The sequence below is a fragment of the Labrus mixtus genome, chromosome 14 (assembly GCF_963584025.1).
Source record: "Labrus mixtus chromosome 14, fLabMix1.1, whole genome shotgun sequence".
Lineage (NCBI taxonomy): Eukaryota > Metazoa > Chordata > Actinopteri > Labriformes > Labridae > Labrus > Labrus mixtus.
In genome coordinates this window covers 67,501-87,693 of record NC_083625.1, presented here as the reverse complement: position 1 = coordinate 87,693, position 20,193 = coordinate 67,501, and the positions used below count along the sequence as shown (strand labels likewise).

General features: G+C 48.0%; 1 protein-coding gene across 1 annotated transcript in view; it reads left to right on the top strand.

Annotated features, from left to right (window-relative positions):
- Positions 1 to 20,193, top strand: part of LOC132988758 (glutamate receptor 1-like) — a 78,091-nt gene that overhangs the window by 1,331 nt on the left and 56,567 nt on the right. Inside the window, exon 2 of the mRNA XM_061056329.1 lies at positions 8,258 to 8,392. Coding sequence (XP_060912312.1) covers positions 8,258 to 8,392 — 135 coding nt within the window. The remainder of the gene's footprint in view (positions 1 to 8,257; positions 8,393 to 20,193) is intronic.

Here is a 20,193-nt window from a genome sequence, read left to right as displayed (position 1 = left end):
CACGTCTGGTGCTGAAATGACCACGATCTAGCTTCTGGTGATCAGCTGTGATTTTAGATATGGCAATAAAAAAAGCAATAAAACAGAGAAAAACTGAGAAAAAACTGAATAAATACACACACGCATGATCAGACAAAAAACAGTCAGAGAGAGAAAAGAGTTCCAGGATTTCACTCCTTTCACAGATAAGTATGTTTGAAGAAAATTAACCGTTTTAGTTTAAGCTGCTCGGCTGCAGCCCTACAGTCTCTAAGTCTGCAGCCCTACAGTCTCTGAGTCTGCAGTCCTACAGTCTCTGAGTCTGCAGTCCTACAGTCTCTGAGTCTGCAGTCCTACAGTCTCTGAGTATACAGTTTCTGAGTCTGCAGTCTCTGAGTCTGCAGTCCTGCAGTCTCTGAGTATACAGTTTCTGAGTCTGCAGTCTCTGAGTCTGCAGTCCTACAGTCTCTGAGTCTGCAGTCCTACAGTCTCTGAGTCTGCAGTCCTACAGTCTCTGAGTATACAGTTTCTGAGTCTGCAGTCTCTGAGTCTGCAGTCCTACAGTCTCTGAGTCTGCAGCCCTACAGTCTCTGAGTCTGCAGTCCTACAGTCTCTGAGTCTGCAGTCCTACAGTCTCTGAGTATACAGTCTCTGAGTCTGCAGCCCTACAGTCTCTGAGTCTGCAGCCCTACAGTCTCTGAGTCTGCAGTCCTACAGTCTCTGAGTATACAGTCTCTGAGTCTGCAGCCCTACAGTCTCTGAGTCTGCAGTCCTACAGTCTCTGAGTCTGCAGTCCTACAGTTTCTGAGTCTGCAGTCTCTGAGTCTGCAGTCCTACAGTCTCTGAGTCTGCAGCCCTACGGTCTCTGAGTCTGCAGTCCTACAGTCTCTGAGTCTGCAGTCCTACAGTCTCTGAGTATACAGTCTCTGAGTCTGCAGCCCTACAGTCTCTGAGTCTGCAGCCCTACGGTCTCTGAGTCTGCAGTCCTACAGTCTCTGAGTCTGCAGTCCTACAGTCTCTGAGTATACAGTCTCTGAGTCTGCAGTCCTACAGTCTCTGAGTCTGCAGTCTCTAAGTCTGCAGTCTCTGAGTCTGCAGTCCTACAGTCTCTGAGTCTGCAGTCCTACAGTCTCTGAGTATACAGTCTCTGAGTCTGTAGTCCGACAGTCTCTGAGTCTGCAGTCTCTGAGTCTGCAGTCCTACAGTCTCTGAGTCTGCAGTCCGACAGTCTCTGAGTCTGCAGTCCTACAGTCTCTGAGTCTGCAGTCCTACAGTCTCTGAGTCTACAGTCTCTGAGTCTGCAGCCCTACAGTCTCTGAGTCTGCAGTCTCTGAGTCTGCAGTCCTACAGTCTCTGAGTCTGCAGTCTCTGAGTCTGCAGTCCTACAGTCTCTGAGTCTGCAGCCCTACAGTCTCTTGAGTCTGCAGCCCTACAGTCTCTGAGTCTGCAGTCCTACAGTCTCTGAGTCTGCAGTCCTACAGTCTCTGAGTCTGCAGCCCTACAGTCTCTGAGTCTGCAGTCCTACAGTCTCTGAGTCTACAGTCTCTGAGTCTGCAGCCCTACAGTCTCTGAGTCTGCAGTCCTACAGTCTCTGAGTCTGCAGTCTCTGAGTCTGCAGTCCTACAGTCTCTGAGTCTACAGTCTCTGAGTCTGCAGTCTCTGAGTCTGCAGCCCTACAGTCTCTGAGTCTGCAGTCTCTGAGTCTGCAGTCCTACGGTCTCTGAGTCTACAGTCTCTGAGTCTGCAGTCTCTGAGTCTGCAGTCTCTGAGTCTGCAGCCCTACAGTCTCTGAGTCTACAGTCTCTGAGTCTGCAGTCCTACAGTCTCTGAGTCTGCAGTCTCTGAGTCTGCAGTCCTACAGTCTCTGAGTCTGCAGTCTCTGAGTCTGCAGCCCTACAGTCTCTGAGTCTACAGTCTCTGAGTCTGCAGTCCTACAGTCTCTGAGTCTGCAGTCTCTGAGTCTGCAGTCCTACAGTCTCTGCGTCTGCAGTCTCTGAGTCTGCAGTCCTACAGTCTCTGAGTCTACAGTCTCTGAGTCTGCAGTCTCTGAGTCTACATTCTCTGAGTCTACAGTCTCTGAGTCTGCAGTCCTACAGTCTCTGAGTCTGCAGTCTCTGAGTCTGCAGTCCTACAGTCTCTGAGTCTACAGTCTCTGAGTCTGCAGTCTCTGAGTCTGCAGTCCTACAGTCTCTGCGTCTGCAGTCTCTGAGTCTGCAGTCCTACAGTCTCTGAGTCTACAGTCTCTGAGTCTGCAGTCTCTGAGTCTACATTCTCTGAGTCTACAGTCTCTGAGTCTGCAGTCCTACAGTCTCTGAGTCTACAGTCTCTGAGTCTGCAGTCTCTGAGTCTACATTCTCTGAGTCTACAGTCTCTGAGTCTGCAGTCCTACAGTCTCTGAGTCTGCAGTCTCTGAGTCTGCAGTCCTACAGTCTCTGAGTCTACAGTCTCTGAGTCTGCAGCCCTACAGTCTCTTGAGTCTGCAGTCCAGGGACAGATCAGGGATGAATCAGGACCAGGGACAGATCAGGGATGAATCAGGACCAGATCAGGGATGAATCAGGACCAGGGACAGATCAGGGACTGTCGTAAATGTTTATATTAATCTCTTTTTGAAAAGTATGCGAGTATCTAACGGTCAGATAATGAATATTTAAATAAATGAACTGAAAAATATGAATGTGAACATCTTTAGAATAAATGCACGGCATCACTTTGACATTTTGGTGTGAACAGAGAACACGGCCGTTCATTAAGGGACTCTGCTGAAGTGATTTCCTGTAGAGGCAGGAAGTAAAGTATAAAAGGTTTAGAAAATGAAAGACGATCTTTCTGTAACAGTGTTAGGCTTTGTTTATATTTATCATGTTGATTGTTGTATTATTGTAATTATTCAACAGAATGATCGCTGTTACCCTGAAGATCAAAAACAACAAACTAAGAACGAGACACAACGGATCGGACGAGAGCTTTTATTTTGATAGTCAGAAGCTCATGAAGCTCCAGGGGGCGTGGCTTCAGGGCTCCAGGCTGCAGCCATACACTCTTGAAATGGGCGGAGCACTAACTGACTCTAACCCTGATGCTGTAAAAACAGATCGTGTACTTTTACTTCTTTAGTTTAGAGGTCATTGGAAAAGTCCTTTAGAGGGACACTCCGTCCTCCTTCAGAGTAAATCAGTTCAATAAGAAGATAACTCTTCATCTCCTGAAACGACCTCAAAGCTTCTCTCTCACTCCCCTCTGAATGCCACAGCTCACATTCAGTCTGCTCGGGCAGCCGAGCGCCGCAGAGTGTGTCTCTCTCCAGAAATGATGTTTGAATGTGATTCATCAGGTTTGGAGCTGATGGGGCGTCAGGTTGAACGAACCTGCGTTACCGTTCATTTTTGAGTTTTGAAATCCTCCAGCCGCCTGAGTCCAGCGAGCGTCAGCGTGAAATCAGTGACAGTGGGTTGGTCATGGAGCCTTCTGTCCGAGCAGATGGACCGCTTCCAGCCTTTAAGACTCCCATGAACAAATCCAGACCTCGTGTAAGAACGACGTCAGTGAGCAGTTTTTAATATTCTGTCTGAAGAACCCCGGCCTTCACTTTAGTATTTCCTCTTCCTGCTGCCTCTCAGCCGTCACCCTGAAATGCCTCTGTTTGTTTATTCTTCACTGTTGTTGTTTAAATGTCATTTCCTGTTTTATGTTGCCATTTCGATCTCTGTGTTTCTATTTCCTGTTTCATTTTGAAGTTCTTGTACCCAATGTTTCCTGTCTTACTTTTTACATTTGTCTGGTTTCCCTCCATGCTGATTGGCCCTCACCAGTATCACCTGTGTCTTTAGTCTCACCTGTGTCTTTAGTCTCACCTGCGTCTTTAGTCTCACCTGTCTCTTTAGTCTCACCTGTGTCTTGTTAGTCTCACCTGTGTCTTTAGTCTCACCTGTCTCTTTAGTCTCACCTGTGTCTTTAGTCTCACCTGTCTCTTTAGTCTCACCTGTGTCTTGTTAGTCTCACCTGTCTCTTTAGTCTCACCTGTGTCTTTAGTCTCACCTGTGTCTTTAGTCTCACCTGTCTCTTTAGTCTCACCTGTCTCTTTAGTCTCACCTGTGTCTTTAGTCTCACCTGTCTCTTTAGTCTCACCTGTGTCTTTAGTCTCACCTGTCTCTTTAGTCTCACCTGTGTCTTTAGTCTCACCTGTCTCTTTAGTCTCACCTGTGTCTTTAGTCTCACCTGTCTCTTTAGTCTCACCTGTGTCTTTAGTCTCACCTGTCTCTTTAGTCTCACCTGTGTCTTTAGTCTCACCTGTCTCTTTAGTCTCACCTGTGTCTTGTTAGTCTCACCTGTGTCTTGTTAGTCTCACCTGTGTTTTGTTAATCTCACCTGTGTCTTGTTAGTCTCACCTGTGTTTTGTTAATCTCACCTGTGTCTTGTTAGTCTCACCTGTGTTTTGTTAATCTCACCTGTGTCTTGTTAATCTCACCTGTGAGTGTTTAGGTCTCACCTGTGTGTTCAGGTCTCACCTGTGTCCTGTTAGTCTCGACAGACTCAACCACTGAGCCACAGCCGCCCCATGTTCTCTAGTTAGCTGACCTGGAGATGGTACCTTTTGATGGGTGGTTATGATGTCACAGCAGTGTGTCCTATGAAACTACATCCTACTTAAAGTTTCAATATTACCGTGAAGCACAGGTCAACAGCTGAGTGACCTGTGCATACATCATCTCTGTCGCTCGCCCACAGCGAGAACAGAGGGTCAATCAGTTGCAGTGTTCAGATAATTTGACCTTTAACCTTTTGTGGAGAGAGAGAGAACAAGGAGCTGAGCTTCAACAACAATCAGTGTGACGCAGACGTCCTATAACACGAACCCTCCGAGCTGACCTCTGCTGATCTTCATGAAGATTCAGCTGTTAATAATAATAATAATAATTTATACTTTATTAATCCCGCGAGGGGAAATTCAGTTTAGCTAAAAGTTAAAGTTAGCAAACGTTCACTTCAGAAACCAACAAAATAAGCCTTATTATAATTCTATGTTGAAATGAAAGTTTCCATAATAAGTTTGGTGAAGATATGAGGATCAAAGATGACAAAAAGATGAATCTTTATCCGATTCCTTCTGTTGATCGGTTTCTCTTTAGTGAACTTTGCAGCTCACAGTCATGGTTGTCCTTCATTTTCGTTTCACGTGAATCTTTTCTCGTGTTTTATTTGAAGTAACATTTTATTCTCAGCAGAGAAAAATAAACTCAGATGGATGGGGTGATCATCCCCAACAGGAAACAGTGCCAGTTATTTTAGTTTGATGACATGTCATCTCATCTTCTGCTTGATCCTCTGGCTAACCCCAACCCCCCCAAAAAAACATCTCTTCTAAACTAACACCCCCCAACACATACATCTCTTCTAAACTAACACCCCCAACACATACATCTCTTCTAAACTAACACCCCAACACAAACATCTCTTCTAAACTAACACCCCCCAACACAAACATCTCTTCTAAACTAACACCCCCCAACACATACATCTCTTCTAAACTAACACCCCCAACACATACATCTCTTCTAAACTAACACCCCAACACATACATCTCTTCTAAACTAACACCCCAACACAAACATCTCTTCTAAACTAACACCCCAACACAAACATCTCTTCTAAACTAACACCCCAACACAAACATCTCTTCTAAACTAACACCCCAACACAAACATCTCTTCTAAACTAACACCCCAACACAAACATCTCTTCTAAACTAACACCCCCAACACATACATCTCTTCTAAACTAACACCCCAACACAAACATCTCTTCTAAACTAACACCCCAACACAAACATCTCTTCTAAACTAACACCCCCAACACAAACATCTCTTCTAAACTAACACCCCAACACATACATCTCTTCTAAACTAACACCCCCCAACACATACATCTCTTCTAAACTAACACCCCCCAACACATACATCTCTTCTAAACTAACACCCCAACACAAACATCTCTTCTAAACTAACACCCCAACACATACATCTCTTCTAAACTAACACCCCCCAACACATACATCTCTTCTAAACTAACACCCCAACACATACATCTCTTCTAAACTAACACCCCCAACACATACATCTCTTCTAAACTAACACCCCCCAACACATACATCTCTTCTAAACTAACACCCCAACACATACATCTCTTCTAAACTAACACCCCCCAACACATACATCTCTTCTAAACTAACACCCCCCAACACATACATCTCTTCTAAACTAACACCCCAACACATACATCTCTTCTAAACTAACACCCCAACACATACATCTCTTCTAAACTAACACCCCCCAACACATACATCTCTTCTAAACTAACACCCCAACACATACATCTCTTCTAAACTAACACCCCCCAACACATACATCTCTTCTAAACTAACACCCCCCAACACATACATCTCTTCTAAACTAACACCCCCCAACACATACATCTCTTCTAAACTAACACCCCCCAACACATACATCTCTTCTAAACTAACACCCCCCAACACATACATCTCTTCTAAACTAACACCCCCAACACATACATCTCTTCTAAACTAACACCCCAACACATACATCTCTTCTAAACTAACACCCCAACACAAACATCTCTTCTAAACTAACACCCCAACACAAACATCTCTTCTAAACTAACACCCCCAACACATACATCTCTTCTAAACTAACACCCCAACACAAACATCTCTTCTAAACTAACACCCCCAACACATACATCTCTTCTAAACTAACACCCCCCAACACATACATCTCTTCTAAACTAACACCCCCCAACACATACATCTCTTCTAAACTAACACCCCAACACATACATCTCTTCTAAACTAACACCCCCCAACACAAACATCTCTTCTAAACTAACACCCCAACACATACATCTCTTCTAAACTAACACCCCCCAACACATACATCTCTTCTAAACTAACACCCCAACACATACATCTCTTCTAAACTAACACCCCCCAACACATACATCTCTTCTAAACTAACACCCCCAACACAAACATCTCTTCTAAACTAACACCCCAACACAAACATCTCTTCTAAACTAACACCCCCAACACATACATCTCTTCTAAACTAACACCCCCAACACAAACATCTCTTCTAAACTAACACCCCAACACAAACATCTCTTCTAAACTAACACCCCCAACACATACATCTCTTCTAAACTAACACCCCCAACACAAACATCTCTTCTAAACTAACACCCCAACACAAACATCTCTTCTAAACTAACACCCCCAACACATACATCTCTTCTAAACTAACACACCCCAACACATACATCTCTTCTAAACTAACACCCCAACACATACATCTCTTCTAAACTAACACCCCCAACACATACATCTCTTCTAAACTAACACCCCCAACACATACATCTCTTCTAAACTAACACCCCCAACACAAACATCTCTTCTAAACTAACACCCCAACACATACATCTCTTCTAAACTAACACCCCAACACATACATCTCTTCTAAACTAACACCCCCAACACAAACATCTCTTCTAAACTAACACCCCAACACATACATCTCTTCTAAACTAACACCCCAACACATACATCTCTTCTAAACTAACACCCCCAACACATACATCTCTTCTAAACTAACACCCCAACACAAACATCTCTTCTAAACTAACACCCCCAACACATACATCTCTTCTAAACTAACACCCCCAACACATACATCTCTTCTAAACTAACACCCCAACACATACATCTCTTCTAAACTAACACCCCAACACATACATCTCTTCTAAACTAACACCCCCAACACATACATCACACACACACACACACACACACACACACACACACACACACACACACACACACACACACATCTCTTCTAAACTAACACCCCCCAACACAAACATCTCTTCTAAACTAACACCCCCCAACACATACATCACACACACACACACACACACACACACACACACACACACACACATCTCTTTCTGGTATGAAAACAATTTCTTCCTGCAAATGCTGCGTTCAGCTTTCTGACAGAGATTTTAAATATAAATGAAGTTCTCTCTCGGCTGAATCAAAGAGTCATGGACGGTCGTGCTTCCACCTCAGCAGGATTTCCATGCAGAACTCAAAAGGTCGACGTCTTTAGCCGACCTTTAGTGTTAGCTGGTATCAAGCCTTTTTTTTCTCCTCTTTCTCCGAGCTTTAAGAAATAATGAAATTATTCTCTGTGTCTCTGTCACACAGGAGGCCTTTTCCCCACCGGATCCCACGAGTACGAGGTCTTTCGTTTTGCTCTGGCACAACACCAGGACGTCCCCAAGCTGGTGCCACAGGTGGACATGGTGGACACGGGGAGCAGCTTCGCCATGACCTACGCCTGTAAGTTGAGAAATGTTTTTTTTAAATGTCAACACAACATTTTGTTGAAAGGTGGCATAGAAAGAGCTTCATTTAGTTTTGACATGAAAATTCATCAAAGTCCAAGCCTGCAGCCTGCTCAACTCCTCCTTTGACAAATACCTAATGAATGTTTGGTGTTTTACTTATGGATGAAAGGATGGACGGGTGAATAGTGAATGTATGGCATATTTCCTGTCTGGTCCTGGTCCTACTGGACTGATGGGGTTTTTACACACGCTCCTGAGAAACTCCTGAAGTTTATCATGCTGAGCGTCATGTGTGAACACAAACAGCTGAATGTTTCTCTCTTCACTCAGAGTTTCTCCTCCAGCCTCCTTGTATTTATTCTGCAGAGAGTCAGAGTGAGCTGATGTGAGAACGCAGCAGGATATAATCAGGAGAATTCAGCTTGTTCCTAATGTTTTAAAAAGACAAGCTGTTATTTTGCCCATGTTGGAAGTGGACGTCTTGTTTATCTCAGGCGGGTTGGTAGTGTAATACTGGGCCATGTGCCGCCTGTCTGGCGCTCCTGCAGGTCTGTGAAGGCTGTGGTTGCCATCATGGGTCAATGCTTCATTTCTCCTTCATCCAGACTTCTTTCAGCAGACCTAAGACTGAGAGAAAACAGAGTGTAGGCGCTTTAAAAGAGCAGACAGCAGCATTAATGCACGTAGAGCGGGGGGAGCTCAGCACTAAATGGACTGTGGCCCCGGGGAGCGTTCAGCTCCGTGCAGTAGGTTTGGAGAACAATGTGCTGACCTTGTTTTGTTCTGCCCTAAAAACTGAATTCACCCGCCCGCCTTTTACACCTTTAAAATCTGCAGACATAACCTCCACGAGTTCAACGCTCTGAATTAACATGTGATGTTAGCTGGTCCCAGGCGAGCTGTTCGTGAGCCAGCAGGAATATCAAAGTGAAATATATTTTTACTGTTAGCTGCACCTTTACATCCTCTGCTAGATTCGATCTTATTTTAATATATATTTTATATATATATATTGTATTTTAAGTCAGAGAATCCCTTTCTCTAACTGCCACTGAAGCCTTCATGAGGTCGACCTTTGGGATCGTTGGTAGAGAAAGCTTGTGAATAATAAAGTGACATGCTAACATTTATAAAAACTGTTGAAGCTAACTATATTCCACTTAAAGGGGATCTCACTGGTTTTACACCTGCAGATGTACCTGGAGATTCACAGGTGTTGTTGTTGCTGCCGAGGTGACGGCAGTCAAAGCTGAACATGAAGAAAAGATTTATTTTTCCTTGACAGAAATCTTTCCAGCTGCTGGTTGATGTTTTGGAGCTCGGTGTGATTTACCATTTTTAATCAACATCCCTGTGTTTCTGCTGAGTCATGCTTTATACATTTGCAGAATCAATCAATTAATCAATCAATCAATCAATCAATCAATCAATCAATCAATCAATCAATCAATCAATCAATCTTTCTTTGTATAGTGCCAATTCATAACAAGTATTATCTCGAGACGCTTTACAAAAAGCAGGTAAACGACCTGAATCTCACCCTTTGATTGGTTTAGAGCAGAGTCGTCATCCCGCAATGTTTTGTGATTAGTTTTGACATTTGAAGTGCTTCATGTGAAAAGAAATGACTCTTGTAAAGTACCTTTATTTTGAAGTGCACAGCTTGAGTAAATAACTCTGCCTTCCAAAATAAGAGCGAGCTGAGGGGAAGTAGAATGATCCTTTAAACCATCCTGACCTGGCTCTGAGCTACGGGGTAATTTTCCAACGCAGACGTGAACAGAGTCTGAATGTTCTGCTGCACCTGAGCTGATCCCACCTGCCCCCTGGATACTACCCCCCCACCCCCCACCCCAACCCCCCTTCTGTTTGTCTGTTGTTTGCCCACCTCATCCTGTGTCTGTTTGAGAACCTGACTTCCTCTCTTTCTCTCTCGCTCTTTTAGCCTCTATCTCTGCGTTTTCAAACTCAGTCATCCAGAAACATTTGCTCTTCTTTCGATCCCCACCTTTACACCCGACATTAAAAGCTAGCATCAGATGCTAACATCAGACACTAGCATCAGATGCTAACCTCAGACACTAACATCAGACGCATATGCTGCGTTCCAGTTGATCTCGGAAGTCGGAAATTCCGAGTGCCCAGTCGGAAGTGTTTACTGGAACGCCCCCTGAAGTCGTAATTACTACTTGGAAACTCGGAGAATCTTCAGTAGCCCGAGTTCAGATCCAATATGGCAGCTCCTGAGTCTCGAGAGTCTTTACCATGACGATGGATCAAAACTTCTGTCATTTGATCAAGTTTAAATAAAATGTAGCTCACAGCTGATTACATTCATATGATCACAACTGTGTGTGTGTGTGTGTGTGTGTGTGTGTGTGTGTGTGTGTGTGTGTGTGTGTGTGTGTATGTGTATGTGTGTGTGTGTGTGTGTATGTGTGTGTGTGTGTATGTATATGTGTGTATGTGTGTGTTTGTGTGTATGTGTGTGTTTGTGTGTACGTGTGTGTTTGTGTGTACGTGTGTGTTTGTGTATGTGTGTGTGTGGGGGGGAGGGGCAGCAGAGCACCACAGGGAGTTGTGATCATATGAATGTAATCAGCTGTGAGCTGCAGCTGGATCCTCTCTGAGTCTCTGAAGCAACAACAACATCTGCAGAGACGGAGCGTGTGCGGTGAGCGTTCAGTCCTCATCATGTGATCTGTGTCGTTCTAACCCTAACATGATCTCACGTTTCATTTCCCCATCAGAGATGAGATCATCACCGTCCAGCTTCAGTCTGACCACGACCTCACCCCCTCACCTCTTTCTGTCCTCTCTCTGTGTCCTCCTCTCTCTGTGTCCTCCTCTCTTTGTGTCCTCCTCTCTCTGTGTCCTCCTCTCTCTGTGTCCTCTCTCTGTGTCCTCTCTCTGTGTCCTCCTCTCTCTGTGTCCTCTCTCTGTGTCCTCCTCTCTCTGTGTCCTCTCTCTGTGTCCTCCTCTCTCTGTGTCCTCCTCTCTCTCAATCCTCCTCTCTCTGTGTCCTCCTCTCTTTGTGTCCTCCCCTCTCTGTGTCCTCCTCTCTTTGTGTCATCCACTGTCTGTGTCTTCGTCTCTCTGTGTCCTCTCTCTGTGTCCTCTCTGTTTCCTCCTCTCTGTGTCCTCCTCTTTGTGTCCTCTCTGTGTCCTCCTCTTTGTGTCCTCTCTGTGTCATCTCTCTGTGTCCTCTCTCTGTGTCCTCCTCTCTCTGTGTCCTCCTCTCTGTGTCCTCCTCTCTCTGTGTCCTCCTCTCTCTGTGTCCTCTCTCTATGTTCTCCTCTCTTTGTGTCCTCCACTCTCTGTTTCCTCCTCTCTGTGTCCTCCTCTCTCTGTGTCCTCCTCTCTCTGTGTCCTCCTCTCTCTGTCATCCACTCTCTGTGTCCTCTCTCTGTGTCCTCCACTCTCTGTTTCCTCCTATCTGTGTCCTCCTCTCTCTGTGTCCTCCTCTCTTTGTGTCCTCCTCTCTCTGTGTCCTCTCTCTGTGTCCTCCTCTCTCTGTGTCCTCTCTCTATGTCCTCCTCTCTGTGTGTCCTCCACTCTCTGTGTCCTCCTCTCTCTGTGTCCTCCTCTCTCTGTGTCCTCTCTCTATAACCTCCTCTCTTTGTGTCCTCCACTCTCTGTGTCCTCCTCTCCCTGTGTCCTCTCTCTGTGTCCTCCTCTCTCTGTGTCCTCTCTCTATGTCCTCCTCTCTTTGTGTCCTCCACTCTCTGTTTCCTCCTCTCTCTGTGTCCTCCTCTCTCTGTGTCCTCCTGTCTTTGTGTCCTCCACTCTCTGTTTCCTCCTCTCTGTGTCCTCCTCTCTCTGTGTCCTCCTCTCTTTGTGTATTCCTCTCTCTGTGTCCTCTCTCTGTGTCCTCCTCTCTTTGTGTCCTCCACTCTCTGTGTCCTCCTCTCTCTGTGTCCTCCTCTCTCTGTGTCTTCTCTCTATGTCCTCCTCTCTCTGTGTCCTCCTCTCTTTGTGTCCTCCACTCTCTGTTTCCTCCTCTCTGTGTCCTCCTCTCTTTGTGTACTCCTCTCTCTGTGTCCTCTCTCTGTGTCCTCTCTCTCTGTCCTCCTCTCTTTGTGTCCTCCACTCTCTGTGTCCTCCTCTCTCTGTGTCCTCCTGTCTCTGTGTCCTCATCTCTCTGTGTCCTCTCTCTGTGTCCTCATCTCTCTGTGTCCTCCTCTCTGTGTCATCCACTCTCTGTGTCCTCTCTCTGTGTCCTCTCTCTGTGTCTTCTCTCTATGTCCTCCTCTCTTTGTGTCCTCCACTCTCTGTTTCCTCCTCTCTGTGTCCTCCTCTCTCTGTGTCCTCATCTCTTTGTGTCCTCCTCTCTCTGTGTCCTCCTCTCTCTGTGTCCTCCTCTCTTTGTGTCCTCCACTCTCTGTTTCCTCCTTTCTGTGTCCTCCTCTCTTTGTGTACTCCTCTCTCTGTGTCCTCTCTCTGTGTCCTCTCTCTATGTCCTCCTCTCTTTGTGTCCTCCACTCTCTATGTCCTCCTCTCTGTGTGTCCTCCACTCTCTGTTTCCTCCTCTCTCTGTGTCCTCCTGTCTCTGTGTCCTCATCTCTCTGTGTCCTCCTCTCTCTGTGTCCTCATCTCTCTGTGTCCTCCTCTCTGTGTCATCCACTCTCTGTGTCCACTCTCTGTGTCCTCTCTCTGTGTCCTCCTCTCTGTGTGTCCTCCTCTCTCTGTGTCATCTGTCTGTGTCCTCCTCTCTCTGTGTCCTCCTCTCTCTCAATCCTCCTCTCTCTGTGTCCTCCTCTCTTTGTGTCCTCCCCTCTCTGTGTCCTCCTCTCTTTGTGTCATCCACTGTCTGTGTCTTCGTCTCTCTGTGTCTTCGTCTCTCTGTGTCCTCTCTCTGTGTCCTCTCTGTTTCCTCCTCTCTGTGTCCTCCTCTTTGTGTCCTCTCTGTGTCCTCCTCTTTGTGTCCTCTCTGTGTCATCTCTCTGTGTCCTCTCTCTGTGTCCTCCTCTCTCTGTGTCCTCCTCTCTGTGTCCTCCTCTCTCTGTGTCCTCCTCTCTCTGTGTCCTCTCTCTATGTTCTCCTCTCTTTGTGTCCTCCACTCTCTGTTTCCTCCTCTCTGTGTCCTCCTCTCTCTGTGTCCTCCTCTCTCTGTCATCCACTCTCTGTGTCCTCCACTCTCTGTTTCCTCCTATCTGTGTCCTCCTCTCTCTGTGTCCTCCTCTCTTTGTGTCCTCCTCTCTCTGTGTCCTCTCTCTGTGTCCTCCTCTCTCTGTGTCCTCTCTCTATGTCCTCCTCTCTGTGTGTCCTCCACTCTCTGTGTCCTCCTCTCTCTGTGTCCTCCTCTCTCTGTGTCCTCTCTCTATAACCTCCTCTCTTTGTGTCCTCCACTCTCTGTGTCCTCCTCTCCCTGTGTCCTCTCTCTGTGTCCTCCTCTCTCTGTGTCCTCTCTCTATGTCCTCCTCTCTTTGTGTCCTCCACTCTCTGTTTCCTCCTCTCTCTGTGTCCTCCTCTCTCTGTGTCCTCCTGTCTTTGTGTCCTCCACTCTCTGTGTCCTCCTCTCTCTGTGTCCTCCTCTCTTTGTGTATTCCTCTCTCTGTGTCCTCTCTCTGTGTCCTCCTCTCTTTGTGTCCTCCACTCTCTGTGTCCTCCTCTCTCTGTGTCCTCCTCTCTCTGTGTCTTCTCTCTATGTCCTCCTCTCTCTGTGTCCTCCTCTCTTTGTGTCCTCCACTCTCTGTTTCCTCCTCTCTGTGTCCTCCTCTCTTTGTGTACTCCTCTCTCTGTGTCCTCTCTCTGTGTCCTCTCTCTCTGTCCTCCTCTCTTTGTGTCCTCCACTCTCTGTGTCCTCCTCTCTCTGTGTCCTCCTGTCTCTGTGTCCTCATCTCTCTGTGTCCTCTCTCTGTGTCCTCATCTCTCTGTGTCCTCCTCTCTGTGTCATCCACTCTCTGTGTCCTCTCTCTGTGTCCTCTCTCTGTGTCTTCTCTCTATGTCCTCCTCTCTTTGTGTCCTCCACTCTCTGTTTCCTCCTCTCTGTGTCCTCCTCTCTCTGTGTCCTCATCTCTTTGTGTCCTCCTCTCTCTGTGTCCTCCTCTCTCTGTGTCCTCCTCTCTTTGTGTCCTCCACTCTCTGTTTCCTCCTTTCTGTGTCCTCCTCTCTTTGTGTACTCCTCTCTCTGTGTCCTCTCTCTGTGTCCTCTCTCTATGTCCTCCTCTCTTTGTGTCCTCCACTCTCTATGTCCTCCTCTCTGTGTGTCCTCCACTCTCTGTTTCCTCCTCTCTCTGTGTCCTCCTGTCTCTGTGTCCTCATCTCTCTGTGTCCTCCTCTCTCTGTGTCCTCATCTCTCTGTGTCCTCCTCTCTGTGTCATCCACTCTCTGTGTCCACTCTCTGTGTCCTCTCTCTGTGTCCTCCTCTCTGTGTGTCCTCCTCTCTCTGTGTCATCTGTCTGTGTCCTCCTCTCTCTGTGTCCTCCTCTCTGTGTCATCCACTCTCTGTGTCCTCTCTCTGTGTCCTCCTCTCTCTGTGTCCTCCTCTCTATGTCATCCACTCTCTGTGTCCTCTCTCTGTGTCCTCCTCTCTCTGTGTCCTCCACTCTCTGTGTCCTCCTCTCTCTGTGTCCTCCTCTCTTTGTGTCCTCCACTCTCTGTTTCCTCCTCTCTGTGTCCTCCTCTCTTTGTGTCCTCCACTCTCTGTGTCCTCCTCTCTCTGTGTCCTCCTCTCTGTGTCATCCACTCTCTGTGTCCTCTCTCTGTGTCCTCCTCTCTCTGTGTCCTCCTCTCTATGTCATCCACTCTCTGTGTCCTCTCTCTGTGTCCTCCTCTCTTTGTGTCCTCCACTCTCTGTGTCCTCCTCTCTCTGTGTCCTCCTCTCTTTGTGTCCTCCACTCTCTGTTTCCTCCTCTCTGTGTCCTCCTCTCTTTGTGTACTCCTCTCTCTGTGTCCTCTCTCTGTGTCCTCTCTCTGTGTCCTCTCTCTATGTCCTCCTCTCTTTGTGTCCTCCACTCTCTGTGTCCTCCTCTCTCTGTGTCCTCCTCTCTGTGTGTCCTCCTCTCTCTGTGTCCTCTCTCTGTGTCTTCTCTCTATGTCCTCCTCTCTTTGTGTCCTCCACTCTCTGTTTCCTCCTCTCTGTGTCCTCCTCTCTCTGTGTCCTCATCTCTTTGTGTCCTCCTCTCTCTGTGTCCTCCTCTCTCTGTGTCCTCCTCTCTCTGTGTCCTCCACTCTCTGTGTCCTCCTCTCTCTGTGTCCTCTCTTTGTGTACTCCTCTCTCTGTGTCCTCCTATCTGTGTCCTCTCTCTGTGTCCTCCTCTCTCTGTTTCCTCCTCTCTGTGTCCTCCTCTCTTTGTGTACTCCTCTCTCTGTGTCCTCATCTCTCTGTGTCCTCCTCTCTCTGTGTCCTCATCTCTCTGTGTCCTCATCTCTCTGTGTCCTCATCTCTCTGTGTCCTCTCTCTGTGTCCTCATCTCTTTGTGTCCTCCACTCTCTGTGTCCTCCTCTCTCTGTGTCCTCCTCTCTCTGTGTCCTCATCTCTTTGTGTCCTCTCTCTGTGTCCTCATCTCTCTGTGTCCTCCTCTCTAGGTCATCCACTCTCTGTGTCCTCTCTCTGTGTCCTCCTCTCTCTGTGTCCTCCTCTCTATGTCATCCACTCTCTGTGTCCTCTCTCTGTGTCCTCCTCTCTCTGTGTCCTCCTCTCTATGTCATCCACTCTCTGTGTCCTCTCTCTGTGTCCTCCTCTCTCTGTGTCCTCCACTCTCTGTGTCCTCCTCTCTCTGTGTCCTCTCTTTGTGTACTCCTCTCTCTGTGTCCTCCTATCTGTGTCCTCTCTCTGTGTCCTCCTCTCTCTGTTTCCTCCTCTCTGTGTCCTCCTCTCTTTGTGTACTCCTCTCTCTGTGTCCTCATCTCTCTGTGTCCTCCTCTCTCTGTGTCCTCATCTCTCTGTGTCCTCATCTCTCTGTGTCCTCATCTCTCTGTGTCCTCTCTCTGTGTCCTCATCTCTTTGTGTCCTCCACTCTCTGTGTCCTCCTCTCTCTGTGTCCTCCTCTCTCTGTGTCCTCATCTCTTTGTGTCCTCTCTCTGTGTCCTCATCTCTCTGTGTCCTCCTCTCTAGGTCATCCACTCTCTGTGTCCTCTCTCTGTGTCCTCCTCTCTCTGTGTCCTCCTCTCTATGTCATCCACTCTCTGTGTCCTCTCTCTGTGTCCTCCTCTCTCTGTGTCCTCCTCTCTATGTCATCCACTCTCTGTGTCCTCTCTCTGTGTCCTCCTCTCTCTGTGTCCTCCACTCTCTGTGTCCTCCTCTCTCTGTGTCCTCTCTTTGTGTACTCCTCTCTCTGTGTCCTCCTATCTGTGTCCTCTCTCTGTGTCCTCCTCTCTCTGTTTCCTCCTCTCTGTGTCCTCCTCTCTTTGTGTACTCCTCTCTCTGTGTCCTCATCTCTCTGTGTCCTCCTCTCTCTGTGTCCTCATCTCTCTGTGTCCTCATCTCTCTGTGTCCTCATCTCTCTGTGTCCTCTCTCTGTGTCCTCATCTCTTTGTGTCCTCCACTCTCTGTGTCCTCCTCTCTCTGTGTCCTCCTCTCTCTGTGTCCTCATCTCTTTGTGTCCTCTCTCTGTGTCCTCATCTCTCTGTGTCCTCCTCTCTAGGTCATCCACTCTCTGTGTCCTCTCTCTGTGTGTCCTCCTCTCTCTGTGTCATCTCTCTGTGTCCTCCTCTCTCTGTGTCCTCCTCTCTGTGTCATCCACTCTCTGTGTCCTCTCTCTGTGTCCTCCTCTCTCTGTGTCCTCCTCTCTTTGTGTACTCCTCTCTCTGTGTCCTCTCTCTGTGTCCTCCTCTCTCTGTGTCCTCTCTCTATGTCCTCCTCTCTGTGTGTCCTCCACTCTCTGTGTCCTCCTCTCTCTGTGTCCTCCTCTCTCTGTGTCCTCTCTCTATGTCCTCCTCTCTTTGTGTCCTCCACTCTCTGTGTCCTCCTCTCTCTGTGTCCTCTCTCTGTGTCCTCCTCTCTCTGTGTCCTCCTCTCTTTGTGTCCTCCACTCTCTGTGTCCTCCTCTCTCTGTGTCCTCCTCTCTTTGTGTCCTCCACTCTCTGTTTCCTCCTCTCTGTGTCCTCCTCTCTTTGTGTACTCCTCTCTCTGTGTCCTCTCTCTGTGTCCTCTCTCTGTGTCCTCTCTCTATGTCCTCCTCTCTTTGTGTCCTCCACTCTCTGTGTCCTCCTCTCTCTGTGTCCTCCTCTCTGTGTGTCCTCCTCTCTCTGTGTCCTCTCTCTGTGTCTTCTCTCTATGTCCTCCTCTCTTTGTGTCCTCCACTCTCTGTTTCCTCCTCTCTGTGTCCTCCTCTCTCTGTGTCCTCATCTCTTTGTGTCCTCCTCTCTCTGTGTCCTCCTCTCTCTGTGTCCTCCTCTCTTTGTGTCCTCCACTCTCTGTTTCCTCCTCTCTGTGTCCTCCTCTCTTTGTGTACTCCTCTCTCTGTGTCCTCCTCTCTGTGTGTCCTCCTCTCTCTATGTCATCTCTCTGTGTCCTCCTCTCTCTGTGTCCTCCTCTCTGTGTTATCCACTCTCTGTGTCCTCTCTCTGTGTCCTCCTCTCTATGTCATCCACTCTCTGTGTCCTCTCTCTGTGTCCTCCTCTCTCTGTGTCCTCCTCTCTATGTCATCCACTCTCTGTGTCCTCTCTCTCTGTCCTCCTCTCTCTGTGTCCTCCACTCTCTGTGTCCTCCTCTCTCTGTGTCCTCTCTTTGTGTACTCCTCTCTCTGTGTCCTCCTATCTGTGTCCTCTCTCTGTGTCCTCCTCTCTCTGTTTCCTCCTCTCTGTGTCCTCCTCTCTTTGTGTACTCCTCTCTCTGTGTCCTCATCTCTCTGTGTCCTCCTCTCTCTGTGTCCTCATCTCTCTGTGTCCTCATCTCTCTGTGTCCTCTCTCTGTGTCCTCATCTCTTTGTGTCCTCCACTCTCTGTGTCCTCCTCTCTCTGTGTCCTCCTCTCTCTGTGTCTTCTCTCTATGTCCTCCTCTCTTTATGTCCTCCACTCTCTGTTTCCTCCTCTCTGTGTCCTCCTCTCTCTGTGTCCTCCTCTCTCTGTGTCCTCCTCTCTTTGTGTCCTCCACTCTCTGTTTCCTCCTCTCTGTGTCCTCCTCTCTTTGTGTACTCCCCTCTCTGTGTCCTCTCTCTGTGTCCTCCTCTCTCTGTGTCCTCTCTCTATGTCCTCCTCTCTGTGTGTCATCCACTCTCTGTGTCCTCCTCTCTCTGTGTCCTCCTCTCTCTGTGTCCTCTCTCTATGTCCTCCTCTCTTTGTGTCCTCCACTCTCTGTGTCCTCCTCTCTCTGTGTCCTCTCTCTGTGTCCTCCTCTCTCTGTGTCCTCCTCTCTTTGTGTCCTCCACTCTCTGTTTCCTCCTCTCTGTGTCCTCCTCTCTTTGTGTACTCCTCTCTCTGTGTCCTCTCTCTATGTCCTCCTCTCTTTGTGTCCTCCACTCTCTGTGTCCTCTCTCTGTGTCTTCTCTCTATGTCCTCCTCTCTTTGTGTCCTCCACTCTCTGTTTCCTCCTCTCTGTGTCCTCCTCTCTCTGTGTCATCTCTCTGTGTCCTCCTCTCTCTGTGTCCTCCTCTCTGTGTCATCCACTCTCTGTGTCCTCTCTCTGTGTCCTCCTCTCTCTGTGTCCTCCTCTCTTTGTGTACTCCTCTCTCTGTGTCCTCTCTCTGTGTCCTCCTCTCTCTGTGTCCTCTCTCTATGTCCTCCTCTCTGTGTGTCCTCCACTCTCTGTGTCCTCCTCTCTCTGTGTCCTCTCTCTATGTCCTCCTCTCTTTGTGTCCTCCACTCTCTGTGTCCTCCTCTCTCTGTGTCCTCTCTCTGTGTCCTCCTCTCTCTGTGTCCTCCTCTCTTTGTGTCCTCCACTCTCTGTTTCCTCCTCTCTGTGTCCTCCTCTCTTTGTGTACTCCTCTCTCTGTGTCCTCTCTCTGTGTCCTCTCTCTATGTCCTCCTCTCTTTGTGTCCTCCACTCTCTGTGTCCTCCTCTCTCTGTGTCCTCCTCTCTCTGTGTCCTCATCTCTCTGTGTCCTCTCTCTGTGTCCTCATCACTCTGTGTCCTCATCTCTTTGTGTCCTCCACTCTCTGTGTCCTCCTCTCTCTGTGTCCTCCTCTCTCTGTGTCCTCCTCTCTCTGTGTCCTCATCTCTCTGTGTCCTCTCTCTGTGTCCTCATCTCTCTGTGTCCTCCTCTCTGTGTCATCCACTCTCTGTGTCCTCTCTCTGTGTGTCCTCCTCTCTCTGTGTCATCTCTCTGTGTCCTCCTCTCTGTGTCGTCCACTCTCTGTGTCATCCACTCTCTGTGTCCTCTCTCTGTGTCCTCCTCTCTGTGTCATCCACTCTCTGTGTCCTCCACTCTCTGTTTCCTCCTATCTGTGTCCTCCTCTCTCTGTGTCCTCCTCTCTTTGTGTACTCCTCTCTCTGTGTCCTCTCTCTGTGTCCTCCTCTCTCTGTGTCCTCTCTCTATGTCCTCCTCTCTGTGTGTCCTCCACTCTCTGTGTCCTCCTCTCTCTGTGTCCTCTCTCTGTGTCCTCCTCTCTCTGTGTCCTCTCTCTATGTCCTCCTCTCTTTGTGTCCTCCACTCTCTGTGTCCTCCTCTCTCTGTGTCCTCCTCTCTCTGTGTCTTCTCTCTATGTCCTCCTCTCTTTATGTCCTCCACTCTCTGTTTCCTCCTCTCTGTGTCCTCCTCTCTCTGTGTCCTCCTCTCTCTGTGTCCTCCTCTCTTTGTGTCCTCCACTCTCTGTTTCCTCCTCTCTGTGTCCTCCTCTCTTTGTGTACTCCCCTCTCTGTGTCCTCTCTCTGTGTCCTCCTCTCTCTGTGTCCTCTCTCTATGTCCTCCT